The following is a 16,007-nucleotide window of genomic DNA, read 5'->3' on the forward strand; positions in this document are numbered from 1 at the left end:
TATATAAACTATATTTACAATATATATTATCGAAAAAAAAACTAATATAATTCTCGATTATCAATGATTTAATGACTCAAAAACAGTCATTTTAATGTTTTCGTATGAATAAGTTGAGGAAATGATTCAATGAATCACTTAGATATCACTTGGGCTGCGCTCCAGTTAATTTTTTATGCCCTTCCCTCGCTAACTTCCCTCAGTCTCGCTGACTCGGATGTACTTCATTGCTTACGTTGCATGAGTGCCCACTACTGGCAGAACCTTTGCAATGGGCTGAATTGGAACGTCCTAAGCTTTGATCACTTGGAATCTGCTATGGAGTTGATTTATTATTTAATTTTTCCCCTACAAAATTGTTTAATGCAGCATTCTATATGTATATATGGTTGTTTTTAATATTGAAAAAAAATAATTAATATATCATAGAGTTGTTTGTCGTGGGGTAAATTAAACGCGATATGCGGTGACATCACAATCGTGTTGCATTGTATATGGAGCTGCCTGAAGTATACATATGAAGTCAAAATCGAGGGAGTGAGGGTCTGTCCATATAAACTTCCCCCGTCCATATAAACTTCCCCCGTCCATTTCACGAAGTGGAACGCACTTCAAAACGACGGCAGGGATTTCCCCGAGGGGAAGTGCTTAGGGAAGTTTGTGAGTACGTGACTAAAATTGGAGTGTAACGCAGCCCTAATTTGTTTCTGAATGAATTAATGTTTTTGAACAAATCATTTGAATGAATGATTCAATGACTCACTCATGAATCAGAATGGACAGTAACTTGTCGCCACACTGTAAAAAATGACCGTGATTTTAACAGTAAAAGACTGTAAAAATGCTGTGGTGAAAAACTGTTAATTGGTTTACAGAAAGTTTCCGTACTATATACGGTGAATAACTGTAATAGATCTAACGGTACATTTAATGTAATTTTACGGTAAAATACCATTAAATTCACAGTTTTTGGAAGTGAAAAATAACAATTCATTGAAAAACCATAAATTGGCATTCCCACAATTCCCTGCGTGACACTTCACATTTGATATGTTTTCGTTGAAATAACTCTGTTTCTTCTTAGTTTTTCTCATTTTTTTCTAATCAGTTATGTACATTAGGGTTTTATGTTACATCTAATGTTGTTAAATTAATGTTTATTGCATTTTTAAAATTTCATGCATGTTACCATGATGGTGTTTAGTGTGTGTGTGAATGACACTGTGTGCACCTTCTATATGTCAGTGTTGTCCATCTCAGCTTGTGGAAAATCTGCTTGTGATGAACTTTGATTCATCATGTGACTCTCATCACCACTGTGTTTGGTGACTGTCAGTGTATTATAAAGGTACAAAACAGATATTAGTACTTCATTAGGTTGGTAAATTAACATTATATCAGTTAATGAAATACATTATTTTACCGTAAATTTAACAGATTTTTTTTTTACGTTGCTACTGTATTTTTTTACGGTAAAGTTCTGGCAACCACAGCTGCCGGTTTTTTACCGTAAATTTTACTGGGATTTTTTTTACAGTGCACCTACTGCCGTAATAATGAAGCCTGCAGAAAGTGTCACTGTACACTAGTGATGGAAAGATCAGATCATTTTAGAGTCTCTCTGATCTTGTTCAGTGAAATGAAAAAAAAAAGTCTTTATTTAAGTTATTTTAATGGATTTAAAATGTTATATTTTCATTAGACATATTCCCCGTACAAGTTCACAAACAAACTTTGATCATATTCCAAATTAGGAAATCATATAATGTAGCCAGAGATAAGCATAAATAATAAGAAACAAAAATGAGTTCACCTCTTGAGTCTTTAATTAATTTGTCATGTGACAGATGCTATAAACTACATGTTCATGAATGACCCCGCACTAATTTACACCAATAATGTGTAAACTGACATGCAAACTAACAGTTCCTCCCCAGTAACAGTTCTGCGATATAAGCAGTATAGCTATCGTCATTGTTCATTCGAGTCTGTACTTTCTGCACATGGAGTATGTGTACACAGAGGCCCTCTCTACACACTTTCAGCTTTCATACTCGCACTGATCAACTGACTGATACGCCCAGCTTCCTTCCCTCTCTCTCTCTCTTCATTCTCTCTCTGTAACGATGAAAAGAAAGAAACATATGTTCCCCCTTGGACAGACAGAACACAGGCTCTTTTAGCTCTGGTGGAGTGTGTATGCATTTGGGCAGGGCTGAAACTCGACATTCGCTGTGGAGGGGCCAGACATGTTACGGCGGGCACACTGTTAATATTTGTACGGGTGTCTATAAATGGGGCCGATAGGCACTTGATAACATTGTGAAATTGATCTGCACAGACTGAGGGTAAAGCGTGCTTTAGCTCAACTGACTGAAGGTTTTAGCTGTAAATTAGTTTAGAGCTGTAAAAAAAATAAGCAGGCTCAGATGGATTTTTTGAGATTTCTGTGCTTTTTTGAGGGATAATCAGCAAAGATATTTGAAAATGTGTTAAACAAAGACTCTTATTGATAGCTAAAAACATCAAGAATTTAATTAACCAAAAGAAGCAAGAAATTTGCAGACCTTTCAAAATGAGGGACATTTACAAACAATTATTTTCATCAATTATTTTTATGTTTCATAAAAATAATTCATTTTTAAATGCAATTGTGCAGAAATCATAGGCATAATTTTGACTTTTGGTGTCATAAAATTACCCACCACAGTTATTTTTTTTTTTTAATGTGCCATTAACAGACAATAAACCAATATACAAAGACATGGAAAAATTAGACTTTGGGTGGCCTGTTTGAGGATGAGAGTAGTCTGAATCTGTTAGGGTTACCATCAACTCCAGCATCAATGCATTGTAAAGCAGTTCTATATGACTTGAAATATCTTGATATGTTAAATGAATGTAGAGCTCCACCTGTTTTATTCTCCACCGTTGTAGCTGACAGTTGGTGGGAGTGAGTTTGCGCGTACGTCAGGTGTGGAAACCGAGGCCTCAAATGAAAGTGTGCTTCCGTAGTAACGAACGCTGGAGACGTTTCTACATCTGCTAAGATCTCTGCACCTGTCTTCTTTTTCGAACTACTCGCACGTTCACTCTCTGTCCATCTGAGAGCTGTCGTAATGTCAGAGCAGTGTGTGACCAATCCCATCAGCCCATGACAGGAAGTGGGTTTGTGCCAGTGAAGTGTGTTGGGAGGAAAACTAAAATCCTTAACAGAGCCTCTATTCAACCTCAAACTGCACACGACACTCTTTTTCTGAGATTTGCTGATTTTTTTGCCCCTCAAATATTAATAATAAGGATATCAAATATAGTCTAGCAGCAAGTCAGTACTTAAATATCTATATATATCTATATCTATATCTATATATATACTTTTTTTGGTACTAGGTTATGTCTTACTGATACAGCTGCTTTCAAATATATGCAAGAAAATAAAGAAGAAATGAATTTGCATTTACCTAACTGAGAAATACTTGAAAGCTACATTCAAATGTTTTAATTAAATTAGTTAATATTTATATTAATATTCAACCATATTAATATGTATATTAAGAAATGAAATGAAAACATTCATGTGTAGTGGTTAAGGCATAAACCTTGAGCATGTCCCTGTAATAAGTTGTACAGTGTTTTTCTCAAACAGTTCTCATCATGTGGAAATGATAGAAACAATTCGAATGGTCCCGAAGGAATAAAGAGTCTCTTTTATTATTATCTCTTTTCCTTGATTCTTTCTCTAGGGCAAGTTGGAGCAGGTGAGATAAAGACCCTTCAATAGTGCCCATATCCATTAGACAATACACAAGCCAGAGGCAGTCACCCACCGCTTTGTGTTTTCTATGTCTGTGTTTGTTACGCCCTCTTTGCTTTTCCTGTTCAGGTCTAATGCAGAAAAAGATTTAAAAACAAAAAGGGTGTAACAGCGCACATGTGTTTGTGGGTTTTTTGTGACTTCACTGAGAAATTACATGTTTTTTTGGATGTGTGCTAAACACTCCCAGACCAAAATATTATATATTTTAAAATATATTTTATAATATTTTAATAATAATAATTAGTTTATTTTATATATATATATATATATATATATATATATATATATATATATAATCTTTAGATCTTTAGAAAACGTTCAAAAATAATTATTTGTAAATTATGAATGACTGTGAATTATGAAAGACAAAAAAGAAGCTTTTCACTCGTTTCACAATTGTTGGTCACACATAATTCACTACATAATTTTCACACTGATTTCATCATTTTGATAACTTTCTTCTTTTTCTAAAATGTGTAAAATAGTCCTAATGAAGAACGAGGATAAAGGTTTGCGTCCAAACCTTTGACTGGCAGTGTGCATGTCAGTGATATTGTATTCATATGTGCATGCACCTGCATGTGAGTGGCTTGGTGTTTGGTTGGTTTTGGTTGACCTAGTTGTAACTCAAACCAAGAAACCTTTTTGACCCAGATGATTCGACATGCGTTTGACTCTTGCAAGCACACAGTGTCTTCAAGCAAACATGCATCTAACAGAGGTGTTCTGCTCTCTGCTGGCTGTACGCAGCTGGAATGTTCTGAAATATAATGCCTGGGTTTTATAGGACAAAAGAACGAGCACACTTTGTGTTAAGAGCGTGATTTAGGAGCGCATTCCCGTGCCAAACTAATGAAATTCAAACGCAACTGAGTTTCAGTGTGAGGAATTTCATCCGGCTCTTTAAACATGCTGCTCTAAGAGGAGACTGACTGTCTGAAGACTTTATTTGAGATTATTCTGGAAGACGGAGTGGAAATTAGAGGAGAGATGACAGAGAAAGGTGTTCTGATGAGAAATGCTAGAGGTGTTAAAAGGCAGGAAGAGACCCTTAATTTCAAAATGCAAGCGCCTACGCATGTGTGCGCCTGTGACAGGATTTGACGCAACTGCAGCTTGCAGGAGTGTGAGAAAAGATACAGAGATATATCTGTCGTGCAGAATAGGTTTCAGTCTTACAGTTCACACAAGCAATTGTTTACTTAGCAATGTGGTATGTCCTAAATGAGGACATACAACAGACTATATATAATATAGTTTCATTTTAATTTCTAGAATTATCTAACCCTAACCTTAAAAGAAAACCTTATATAATTTATAAAAAAAAAAAAAAAAAAAAAAAAAAAATCTTTTGTCAGATCAAGCTCACATTTGAAGACAAACTATTTTTGTCCACAAACTATAGCTAAGCATACGCACACACTGATTAAAAAAACAAATACAGTGCTTGCCTTTAAAGGGGTCATATCATACTTTTTTTATTATTTATTTTCTTCTTAAGTTTTTCTTGTGCCAAATACTGTCATCATTTAGTTTAGTCTTGACCATTATACATTTTAGAATCAAATGGCCATTTATTGCTGCTGTGCCTTTAAGACTTCTATGTAAATGTCTTCTGCGTATGTAAAATATAAGAAACAACTTTTACTACTTTTGTGTTTTTTTCCATACTATGGAAGTCAATGGGGACCATTACACATATTCTTTAAAATGTCTTATTTTGTGTTCAGCAGAAGAAAGAAATTCATACAGGTTTGGAACAATTTGAGGGTGAGTAAATGATGACAGAATTTAAATTTTTGGGTGAACTATCCCTTTAAGACTCGTTTCTAATAATAGGATTCTTCAGAATGAATTTGACATACTTCCCCACTAATCTTATCTTCAATATTTATAAATAATAGAATTTATTCCATTTCCTCTTTATTATCTTACCATCACTGACTGGGCCACGTTTCTGAACTTCAAACACACATCATTAATGTGTGGTGGTCATAGTCAAACGTATCTGTCTGACGTCAGAAAGTTGAGGAAGTGTGTAACGAGACATGTTAGCAGAAAGTTTTGAGCTTGAAAAGTTATAGTTTTCATGGCACAATGAAGTCTTTTATCTCAAAAGATCAAGGATAAATTGATTCCTCATGATATGACCCATTTAAAATGTTAAAACACTGTGCTCTGACAAAGAGAAATTCTCCTTTTCCCAACAAGCTCAGTGTGTGTGTGTGTTACTGGAAGTCTGGGCACATCTCGCTTCTTCAATTAGGCTATTTGCAGAATTTTCCTCACTGTTAAAAATGGCAGAAAAATAAACAGATGATTCACTATAATGTTCCCGTAACACTCCTCCCTCTCCTTTCTGTGTCTCTCTCCTACCCAATGTCTCTCAGACGTTTATCATGGACTGTGAGGTGCTTTATTATGCTACTTTATTAAATTAGTCTTTAAAGCTGCTAATGGTGTCTGCTGGGTCAAAGAATAAACAAGGAAGTTCACAAACACAGGTTGAGCCTGGAAGATGTTGGATGGAGATACTCAGTGTGTATTTGTGACTTGTGCAGGGGTGTAGATACCCAATGCCTCTTTTGTCAGCCTTTGTCAAGTTTATCCCTCAATGAAAGGAAAATATGACTGGGAGGTGAAGATAATGAGGACAGAATCATCCTTTATATCCTCAAAGACACTTTTTTGTCAAATGCTGAGCTGTAGCTCTAGGATCTGCAAGGATTCATTGCATGCATGCTAAAGCAACCATACTGCACTGCATGCTTGACCATTTGTTTTCACTGTAATGAAATGTCTGTTCATTTTTCAAACGCATTCCATTCATTTGCCATCCGATATTGGCTCCATTCATATTTAGCGTCAGTGGTGACGAAAGCTGCTAGTTGCCGTTAGCGATGTCCACCAGTGTTGCTTTGAAGAAGCATTCTTATGATGCACAAATAGCAGAACGACGGTTAATAGCATTAGTGTGATAATACCACCATCAAAAACCGCACAAACGCACGATTTTTATCCTCCCATAGGAAAGAAAAATCTCAAATGATATCTCAACCTCTCAAATGAAGAAAAAGACAGCAGATATGATCCCTTTAAAGCATACAATCAGACTTTCCCAAAGAGCCCAGTAGGAGTTTTATCTATATTTTTATCTTTGTTTTTGAATTATTATCATCTGCAATATTCATATATACAGGTGTGGCATGCATTATTTAATGGATGACACACCTGGCAGGTGTTTTACGCACACTCATACATAGTAATGTATGCATGTAAACTCCTTTATTTACAGAAACAGAATGATATGTGTGGAAAAATAACACAGCAAATGATATTGCGAACAGATTTACATTCCCTCTTCGAACTGTGTGCCAAAATGCAAATACAGTCGAACCTGAAACCCCTGACTATAATCTCTTCTCTTCTCTTCTCTTCTCTTCTCTTCTCTTCTCTTCTCTTCTCTTCTCTTCTCTTCTCTTCTCTTCTCTTCTCTTCTCTTCTCTTCTCTTCTCTTCTCTTCTCTTCTCTTAATACAGTATCGATTCAACTGGCATCTGTGCTCAAATGCTGACATTTTTACAGGGCATTTTAAGTGCGACTAAAATGTCCAAATATTTCTGGAGTCACTTTATCTATACTAAGTATGGGGAGCGTTCTTCATTTCATCATTTTCGCTTCTGTATGATGTGTGTGCGTGGGGGGTCCCGTCTATCAGGTTTATCAACTCCACAAGTAAACATTAATGAGGTATTATTCTATTGGCAGCACTATCAAAGTACACACACACACACACACACAGCCTCAGTCAGCCCGCGCCTGGGGGAGGAGAGGGTGTGGTTTTTCTCATGAAAGATGCCATCAACACAACATATCTGACAAAAGCTGAATACACACAAACTCCAACGCACATTCACACACAAACAGCAAATGAACAACACAGTGAGTTCAAAGACTTCAATCTATCATTGTGGTGAACACGCACATTAGTTTTCACCATTATGGGATGGTTACTTAGTGTTCCAATCACTTCCATACACTTGCAGACAGGGGCGAGTATTTTAGCTGGGTTTAAAAAAACATTTTAATAGGTGATCTAAACATCACAGATTATTATTATTTATCATTTATTAAAAAACGTTTCTCATATCTTGTGTCTCATTTTCATTGTGTAGTCTTAAGTCATTTCGCATACTCCAAAACTAATGTAACCGCACCATAACCAATCACTCACTCACTCACACAATTTCCCGCTGCATTGTGCCTGAATCACCTGTTCATTAGTGATAGTTGAGTGAGCGTAGGTTACAGGTCAGGTACGCTATGGCAATGTGACCCGCTCTACAGGAAACAGCTCTAAAGAATCATTGCAGGCCAAATGTCAGTCAGCCAACATGATAAATATGATATGCATGAGGAAATTGAGCATTACAAGCGTAGAAAAAAGGTAAATAAAGCCCCGGATTTAACCAAAAGCGATTTTTGCATATACTTTGCATTACTACATATCACTGCATTTTATAAAATATAAAACCAAGTGGCATTTGCTCATGTGATGCTAGAGCTTTTCATAGACCTAACTGGGTATATTTTTTTACCAAAACATGTCCAGGTGTGTGTCCAGGTCACATTTCAAACATTCAAAAGAAAGATATATATATATATATATATTAATTTAACATTTTTATTAAAATATTTTAATATATTTATTAAGATAAAAACGTATATATATATTTTTTATCTATGACTACAGTAGTTTTTGCATTCAATTGTGAGAATTGGTGAGGGGATGTGCTTAATTGTCAAAAATAATGTTGAAATGCAAACAAACAAATAAAAAAAATAAATATTCATCCTAACATTAGGCTTTCTCTTTTAGCAAAATATAATATATATTCTTTATTTTTTTATTTATTTATTTTTTATTTGGAAATATGAGCCGGGCATGTTGTTGACAGCCTTCTTGAGATTCATGAGACCCAACATCACTTTTTTTCCCACACAAAACCATTTTTTCAGGTACTTTGAAACAACTGGGGTTTTTGTAACTTTTTGTAGATGTATGAAGTCAGTTCTCCTCAAGTTCAGTAACCACATGTGTAGTTCATCACAATAACTATGGAAAAGTTCCACTAGCAAGTTTCACAATACTTTTTATCTTCATTTTGAACACTTTTTTTTATCATTTCAAACCAAACAAAATTGTGCCCTTGCTTGAAACATGCACTTGTGCCATCTTTCTTTAAATGCCACTTGATTTAATATCTACTGTAATTAAATAAATTCATTAAAGTATCTGAATTATTTTTGGGAGCTAGTGTACACACAAAAATATGACAAAATCGCTGTCAAAAAAAACCACACAACAACAACAACAGCTCTGTAAACAGCAGCACTGCCTTTCCTTTATCTCTCGCTCTCTCTGGTTGTGGTCGCGGCTGCATTAGTGTTATGGATCCGTACCCCTAGCAGGCGTTCAGTGCTGTGTTAATTCAGCGTCTCTAATGCGGTCAGGCACTGCTGACCCCGTTGGTCAGAGAGAGTGGCCACTTTCATTGAACCCTCTGTGTTTGCGGCTCAGAGACGCACCCTCACTCTCTGTGCCGAAAGGCTTAATAACACACCACAACTGACATCTGAGGTTGGCAACCATCTAGACCACGAAGGACTGTTCGCTGTTTAATATTAACACATACTGCTGTGCAGGTATGTATAAACCCAAACATGAGAATACAAGGAGACATCGAAACCAACACTTACTCACAGAAATACACTGTAAGGTACGTTTTTGGAACACACACACAGTGGCTCTATTCCCTGGTATCATCTGCGGATGACTCATAGGTCTTTTAAAGCCGTCAGTGTTCTGCAAATAGTTAAAATACTCGTCGCCCCGTCTGAATACTCCACCTAACATAGTATAATATCAAAACTATTACGTGCCATCACCAATTTAGCTATACAATGCAACGCAGTGTGCAGTAATCAACCTACCAGCGTTAATACAGAAAGAAAACTCCAGGCACCAACAGATTATCTAATCTGTTTTACTTGGCACATGTTCTAAAGACTGCTCAGCTTAGTTTTTACTTCAGTAAATAACACGGTATAAAGCAGACACAAAGAAGAGACTATCTCATCTTATATCATCTCCTCAAATACTTTCCTTCGCCATGAAACAGTGCTTCCTTCACCGCAAAAGAAATGCAATTTTAACAGAGTTGTGATTTGCAGTCTAGCATGAAATTATATGCAGACAATACATCAATAAATCAGACAACACATCTTTCTTTGCATGCCGCATTGGTTGCACGCACAAAGAAACACACAGCAAGACCTGTGTAGTCCAAATCAGTTGAAATAACTCATTGAATATTTCTAAATTCTTTAAAATACTTAACAAAACTTAACACCATTTGTGTTCAAGCAGAAAATTGTGTTACAAACAAGTAGTCACCAAACCAAGATAATGTTGTCAATGTTAGCGCTTCTGGAAACAGTCGGTTAACACTCTTTTTGATAGTCATTTAGGGGAATTGTACTCACGTCTTGGCTCTCGAGGTCCGTCCACGGTGACTTTAATAGCACGATGGTATGTGGCGACCTGGGGTGGGCCAGTGAACACTGTGATGGTCAACGTGAAGCTCTTTCCTGAAGACGAGAGGAAGACACAGAGATTCAATGTCATGATCACTTGTCGGTTTGAAAAGGTATTGCGTGATCCAAAAGTCTGAGACCACAGAAATAAATTCATTTAATCCTATAAATAAACATACAAATTCTCAAATCATATTGCTAACATGATCAGGTTTTGTTCATGTAGCGTGAGTGCTGTTGTCATTAAAGCAAACAGAGAATAACCCAAATTTAAATTATTCAGTTCAGCTATTCTCTGAGAATATTATGCCGATAATTACATTTGTAATGAAAAATTAGAAAACATTCTCAAGTGGTTTCAGATTTTTCGACCCCACTGTTGGTATGTTGAGTCAGATTGAGTGTAGCAACGAGAAACAGGAAAAGTATTTGTGGTTTACAACAATAACAAATATTGTGCAGTCAGTATTTTAGCAATGTGAATAACCTTTAAATTATATTTGCATGCTTTAAATCTGAAAAGGACTATCATTGTATTAGTTCTTTCGGCTGTGAAAAATAACATTATATAAAGTTGCCATGTTCCGGAAAAGCCCTCGGGTAAAGATAGGAACTCCCTCAGGCTGCATGAAATAAAGATTCATGCACAATCCCAGTGAGGTGGGTCACATACAGCTGGGAGAAATGAATGAGTTTCCTCTGAAAAGAGACAGCACTACTGCTTTGATGCGCTTTCAAATGCGTTTATGATGTGGATTAGTCAGACAATGTGTTCCAGATTGTTCCCGGGACTCCACTGTGTCTGTGTGCATGTGTGTGTGCGTGCGTGTGTGATCTCTAAATGCAATGAAGCTGCGCTTTGAGGGGGAGAAAGCCGTGGCTTGTATGAGGGCTGTGAGGGTGGGGTAATTGACTGCAGAAATGAAAGGTACTTTTAATTCGCACACTGCAGCGCTTTCCACTCATCCGTCTGCAACTATTTAAAGTGTAACATTTACAGGAAAAATGTGAGTGCGAGGAGCGGGGCCAAGAGGAAAAAGACGAGAAGGAAAAGCTTCTGAAAGAATGTGAGCTATGTAAGAGGTAGGGTGTTTTTAGGTGTGTAAACAAGATGGTTTGTAAAGCTCAAATCGTTTAAGAAAAAATTCTGCTGTGGGGAAATTATTTCTCTGGGACAAGTAACTGAAGGATGCTGTTTTAGTCTTTTTATATTTTTGTTCCACCATTTGTTTACGAAATCTTCATTAAAAGTTTAAATGCTTGACATTTCAGGAGTTAAAGTTGTGTCCTGTCTTTGTATGAATGAAGACAAATGAACTGCTATGCTTTAAATTAATTTCTTTCTGTCTCCTCCTTTTTTTTTTTTTTTTTTTTTTTATCACCATGTTGTTGAATTTCAACCACATGCATGCATCAGACCACAGACAGTCAGAGAGATACACAAACAGATTGGTAGATGTGGCACCTCTGCCGCTCCTGCCCACGAAGCGCAGGTCGTTGAATCGCGCCACCTGGTTCTTCATGACGGCAGACGCGTTTCTCAGCTCCGCGGAATAATTCTCATCATTTCCCGCCATCACTGTGACCAGAGTACCGTCAGGAACATCACCCAGAGCCACCACCTGATAAACACACAGATTAACCGAACAGGCCTAATCAGCAACACACACAAACCCCAAACCAAACAAATCAGGGTTGCAACTCTCATAATAATTATTACAATATAATCTTGTGCATACACTGAAATGCATATAGCCTATGATTATAATGTATTAGCGGTTAATGTTACTATTATTCTATTTATATGCATAGCCTATTAAATATTTCGTTTTACGAGTAGAGAACATCGTTTCCTTCACAAATAATGTATGAGGAGCAATTTTATTTAAATTACTTTTAACAAAATTTCACGATTGTATTTGTATATACGGTAAATATAAACATAAGTGCAATTTAGATATGAATAGCAATTGCATATAGCCTAATAGTGGCCTAATTTATTATTTTTGTAAATTATACATTTTAACCGAAATGTCGTTGTTGCGATAATTATAAAAAATATTGCTATATGTACAATTAATTAATAATAATAATAACAATAAAAGTTCCATGCAAAGTCTCCGAGTGGATAAAATCGTGCCGAATTGTCTCTGACGTGATTAATATTTTGTTCATATTCTGTTCATATTATCGGATAAGCAGAATTATGTCACAATGCTATCAGAAAATAGATCAAATCTACAAGCAGTGTTTGAATTATTCAGTGAAGTTCAGGTAAGTGAACCTTTTAAAGGATTCTTGTCTGTAATTTCCAGGGCACGAACTGGTAAACTTGGCTCGCGCAGCAGAACTGTATTTTGGCGCCCCTATGGTTAACCAAACGTCAACTATCTTACAGATTTTTAAAAACACATTTTGTTACAGGCTAATGATAAATAAATAAGTAAAAAATTATTTAAAAAAAAAAAAAAAAAATAGTACTTAATTTGTTGATGTACCATCCGGTACTGATACTAATGAAAACGCTCGCGCAGCCTGATGTTGCTATGGTTATCTCCTCAGGAGAGCGCGAGCTCTGCTCACAAGCAGCTATTTGGCGCGTTCTGACTGACTTTTAATCTAATTGACAAAGCCATGAAATAAGTTATATTACAGAAAATAATGTTTTATTTACCTTAAAAGCCACAGGCAGAGTTTTGTTGCACCTCCAGTGTGACGGCAGGACAGAGCAGAGAAAGTTTGGGCTGTCCGTGCGCACCAACTCTCCGGCGTGATCGGCCAGCACGTCCACCACGGAGCGGGCCTCCACTGGCCGCCCGGACCGCAGTGGACCCGGTGCGCTCATGCTCGGGCTCTCGGTCACTTTAGGGCACGGGAACGAGGCGGAGGGCGGCGTGAACCGTCTGCTCGTGCTCGGGTCTACGGGAATATGCATCACAACAGATTACAAATGAGACCCCGTGAAGAGCTCAGGCACCCAAGTGAAGTAAGTACAGAAAGTCCGTGGTAGTGGACACGGAAAACTCCTCCGTGACCGTTTACTTTGCGTTTCAGTGCCTCACAAAGGATGCAGAAGCGTTAAAGTGCGCTTGAGTTTCCCACTGACTTCAGCAAAAACCAAAAAACCGCAAGCACACACATAGGCTACGCGCGCGCACACACTCTCTCGTGCTGCACGATAGAAGAAATATGGGGGAAAAACAGAACTGTTTTAAGTATGCCTGTCAAAGCATATGAAACTATTATTTTAAATGCACTTATTAAATAGCATTTATTCCAGAGTGTGTACAGCAGGTCTGTGCTGCTCCTGGATGACAGTTTTACTTTCAGAGCGACACTTTCCGTCCTATCAGTCCAGAGTCTCCGAAAATAAAGTCCACACAAATTAATCCCACAGTTTCAGAAGAGTTTCTGCAATAAAGTCCTCTTTAGTTGTCAAATGTTCTGCTTCCAAATGAATGTTCAAGCGTAAAAAAGTGAGTAAAAATTAGAAAGACGTTTCTGGTAAGTCAGACATGCGTGTACGCAAACGCTGCGCTCTGCGCTATGCAGACAAGAGTTATTTACTCATCTCATTATAGCCTGGAGTGCGCTGAGCGCTCCACCAATCATTGATCAGGGCTGGGTCTAACCGACCAATCAGCGAACAGGGCTGGGTTTGATGCACACATCAAACGCGCCGAAGCAAAACAGAAAGCTCCTCCATTATCAGCAATATACTTAATGAACAATCAATAAATATTTGAATCCTCTCCTCATGTTATGGCACATAATGGATGAAGGTTTAGAGTCTGCCAGGTGTGACATTTAAAAACCACAGACAAAAATTTAAATATTTTCTGTTGAAGTTATTTATGTCTGTGTGCCAGTTTACCATTATATTGTTTTTGTAAAAAAAAAAAAATATTGGATAATGTATTGAGCAATCCAATAATAATGGTTAATTAACATTGATTTGTGCTTCAACAAATATCTTATCTTTCAAACAAAATCAGCAGCAATAACAATAATTAAACACATTCGGTGGCAACCTTCAAATTTAAACAGCTATTTTTGTAAAGGAAAAACTGACAATTCTTTGTGCTGAATTCAATTAATTAATGAACTAATGGGCTTGCTGCATCATAACAGAACAGCAATAATTAAGATAATGTAGCCTGGGCTATTTTATAAGTCTCATACATGGTATTTAATTAGAATCTAATGAGTTCTCGTGTGGTTGACACACCCTGAGCTCACGCTCTCACCACTAGTAGGCGCATTTGTCGTTTAAAAACCTTCAGTGTCTCCTCAAAAAGTGATATAAAGCAGCATTAAACTGACACTGAGTGGGAGGGAAAAAGACAGAGAGAGAAAACTGAAAACAGAAAAAACAAAGCGATTCGCGCTCTTACTGTTGATCATCTCATATAATCCATCCTTTTCTATAGAGTTATTTTTTTTTCAAAGGTTATTCGTGATGATACAGAAAATGTTACTGACGCTAAAAACGCGACAAATTGATTCACTTGCTGATTAACAGGTCCTTTTAACATTGTTTCAAGTTAAAAAACAGATCTTCTCACTTCACAAATGACCCGACAGCTAATACAATATTTTGCATAGTGCATATTTAAATACTGATAAAGAGTTTTACTCTGCATGGCTAAAGCATTTAAATGCAATCAGATTATTTTTTTTAATTTGGTCGTCAATGATTCGCAAAACAAACTGAATTATTATTATTATTATTATTATTAATAAATTATTCCTATATAAAAATGCAATTTATTACAATTTAAATGATTTATTGACTACACTCAAAGCCAACAGAAATGTCTTCACAGTAGTCATTTACAAATTTAAATTTAGATAAATTCGTAATGGTCATTTATTTCATTTTATTCTGCTTTTATTCGTTATTTTATTTGCTCATTCTGCGACGGACAGCGAGAGATTATGTTTCAGCGAGCTATTTATGTGCAGTGGGCTTGAGGCTTAACTCATGCCGGCAGGATTCGTGCCAGAATTTTGCGGGCTTACATGCTAAAGATTAAAGATGAACTCAGTTTGAAACCAGCGTTTTATTACACGAGAGAACATCCACTCACAAAACACTTCCACTCCACAAATAAATAAATAAAAACAGAAAAAAAAAATTTAATAATTAGAATTAAATAGGCCTACAATAAAAAACAACAGCCGCGTAAAATAATAATAATAATAATAATAATAATAATAATAGTTTATTATTATTATTATTATTATTAATAAAGAATCTGACTCTTATTTTTTCTGTTATCGCTGTTAAACCACTGGTTTATCTTTATCTCGATGTAAGGAAATAATGTGAATATAGAACAGAAGAGTCAAATCTCACCCACACTAGTGGTCTAAGAGAGCAAAAATGTGCACATTACTCTACATCTCAAGATCATTAGCATGTTTCATCAACACCTGCTCGAAGGACTTATTGCGAATATATCTTCCTCTTTTTACGCCTTCACATTTTCAGCTCCTTGCATTGCGTCGCACTGAGTAATATTGTTGAAACAGATGCTCATGCTGACGTGTTGCACACAGTAAACACTTTAAACAAAGCAGAATATTTTGA

At 36.4% G+C, this 16,007-nt stretch overlaps 1 protein-coding gene and 1 long non-coding RNA gene across 5 annotated transcripts in view; one reads left to right on the forward strand and one right to left on the reverse strand.

Moving 5' to 3' along the window:
* runx3 (RUNX family transcription factor 3) overlaps nt 1-16,007 on the reverse strand; it is a 69,059-nt gene that overhangs the window by 17,860 nt on the left and 35,192 nt on the right. For all 4 annotated transcript variants that reach the window (XM_048204561.1, XM_048204559.1, XM_048204560.1 and 1 more), the window contains 3 exons: nt 13,089-13,333; nt 11,880-12,036; nt 10,364-10,468 (listed from right to left, as the gene is read on the reverse strand). In XM_048204561.1, coding sequence (XP_048060518.1) covers nt 10,364-10,468; nt 11,880-12,036; nt 13,089-13,333 — 507 coding nt within the window. The remainder of the gene's footprint in view (nt 1-10,363; nt 10,469-11,879; nt 12,037-13,088; nt 13,334-16,007) is intronic.
* LOC125276742 overlaps nt 13,262-16,007 on the forward strand; it is an 89,387-nt gene continuing 86,641 nt past the window's right edge. The window contains exon 1 of the long non-coding RNA XR_007186733.1: nt 13,262-13,400. This is a non-coding gene — a long non-coding RNA (uncharacterized LOC125276742). The remainder of the gene's footprint in view (nt 13,401-16,007) is intronic.

The sequence above is a fragment of the Megalobrama amblycephala genome, linkage group LG10 (genome assembly GCF_018812025.1).
Source record: "Megalobrama amblycephala isolate DHTTF-2021 linkage group LG10, ASM1881202v1, whole genome shotgun sequence".
In the NCBI taxonomy this organism is placed as follows: domain Eukaryota; kingdom Metazoa; phylum Chordata; class Actinopteri; order Cypriniformes; family Xenocyprididae; genus Megalobrama; species Megalobrama amblycephala.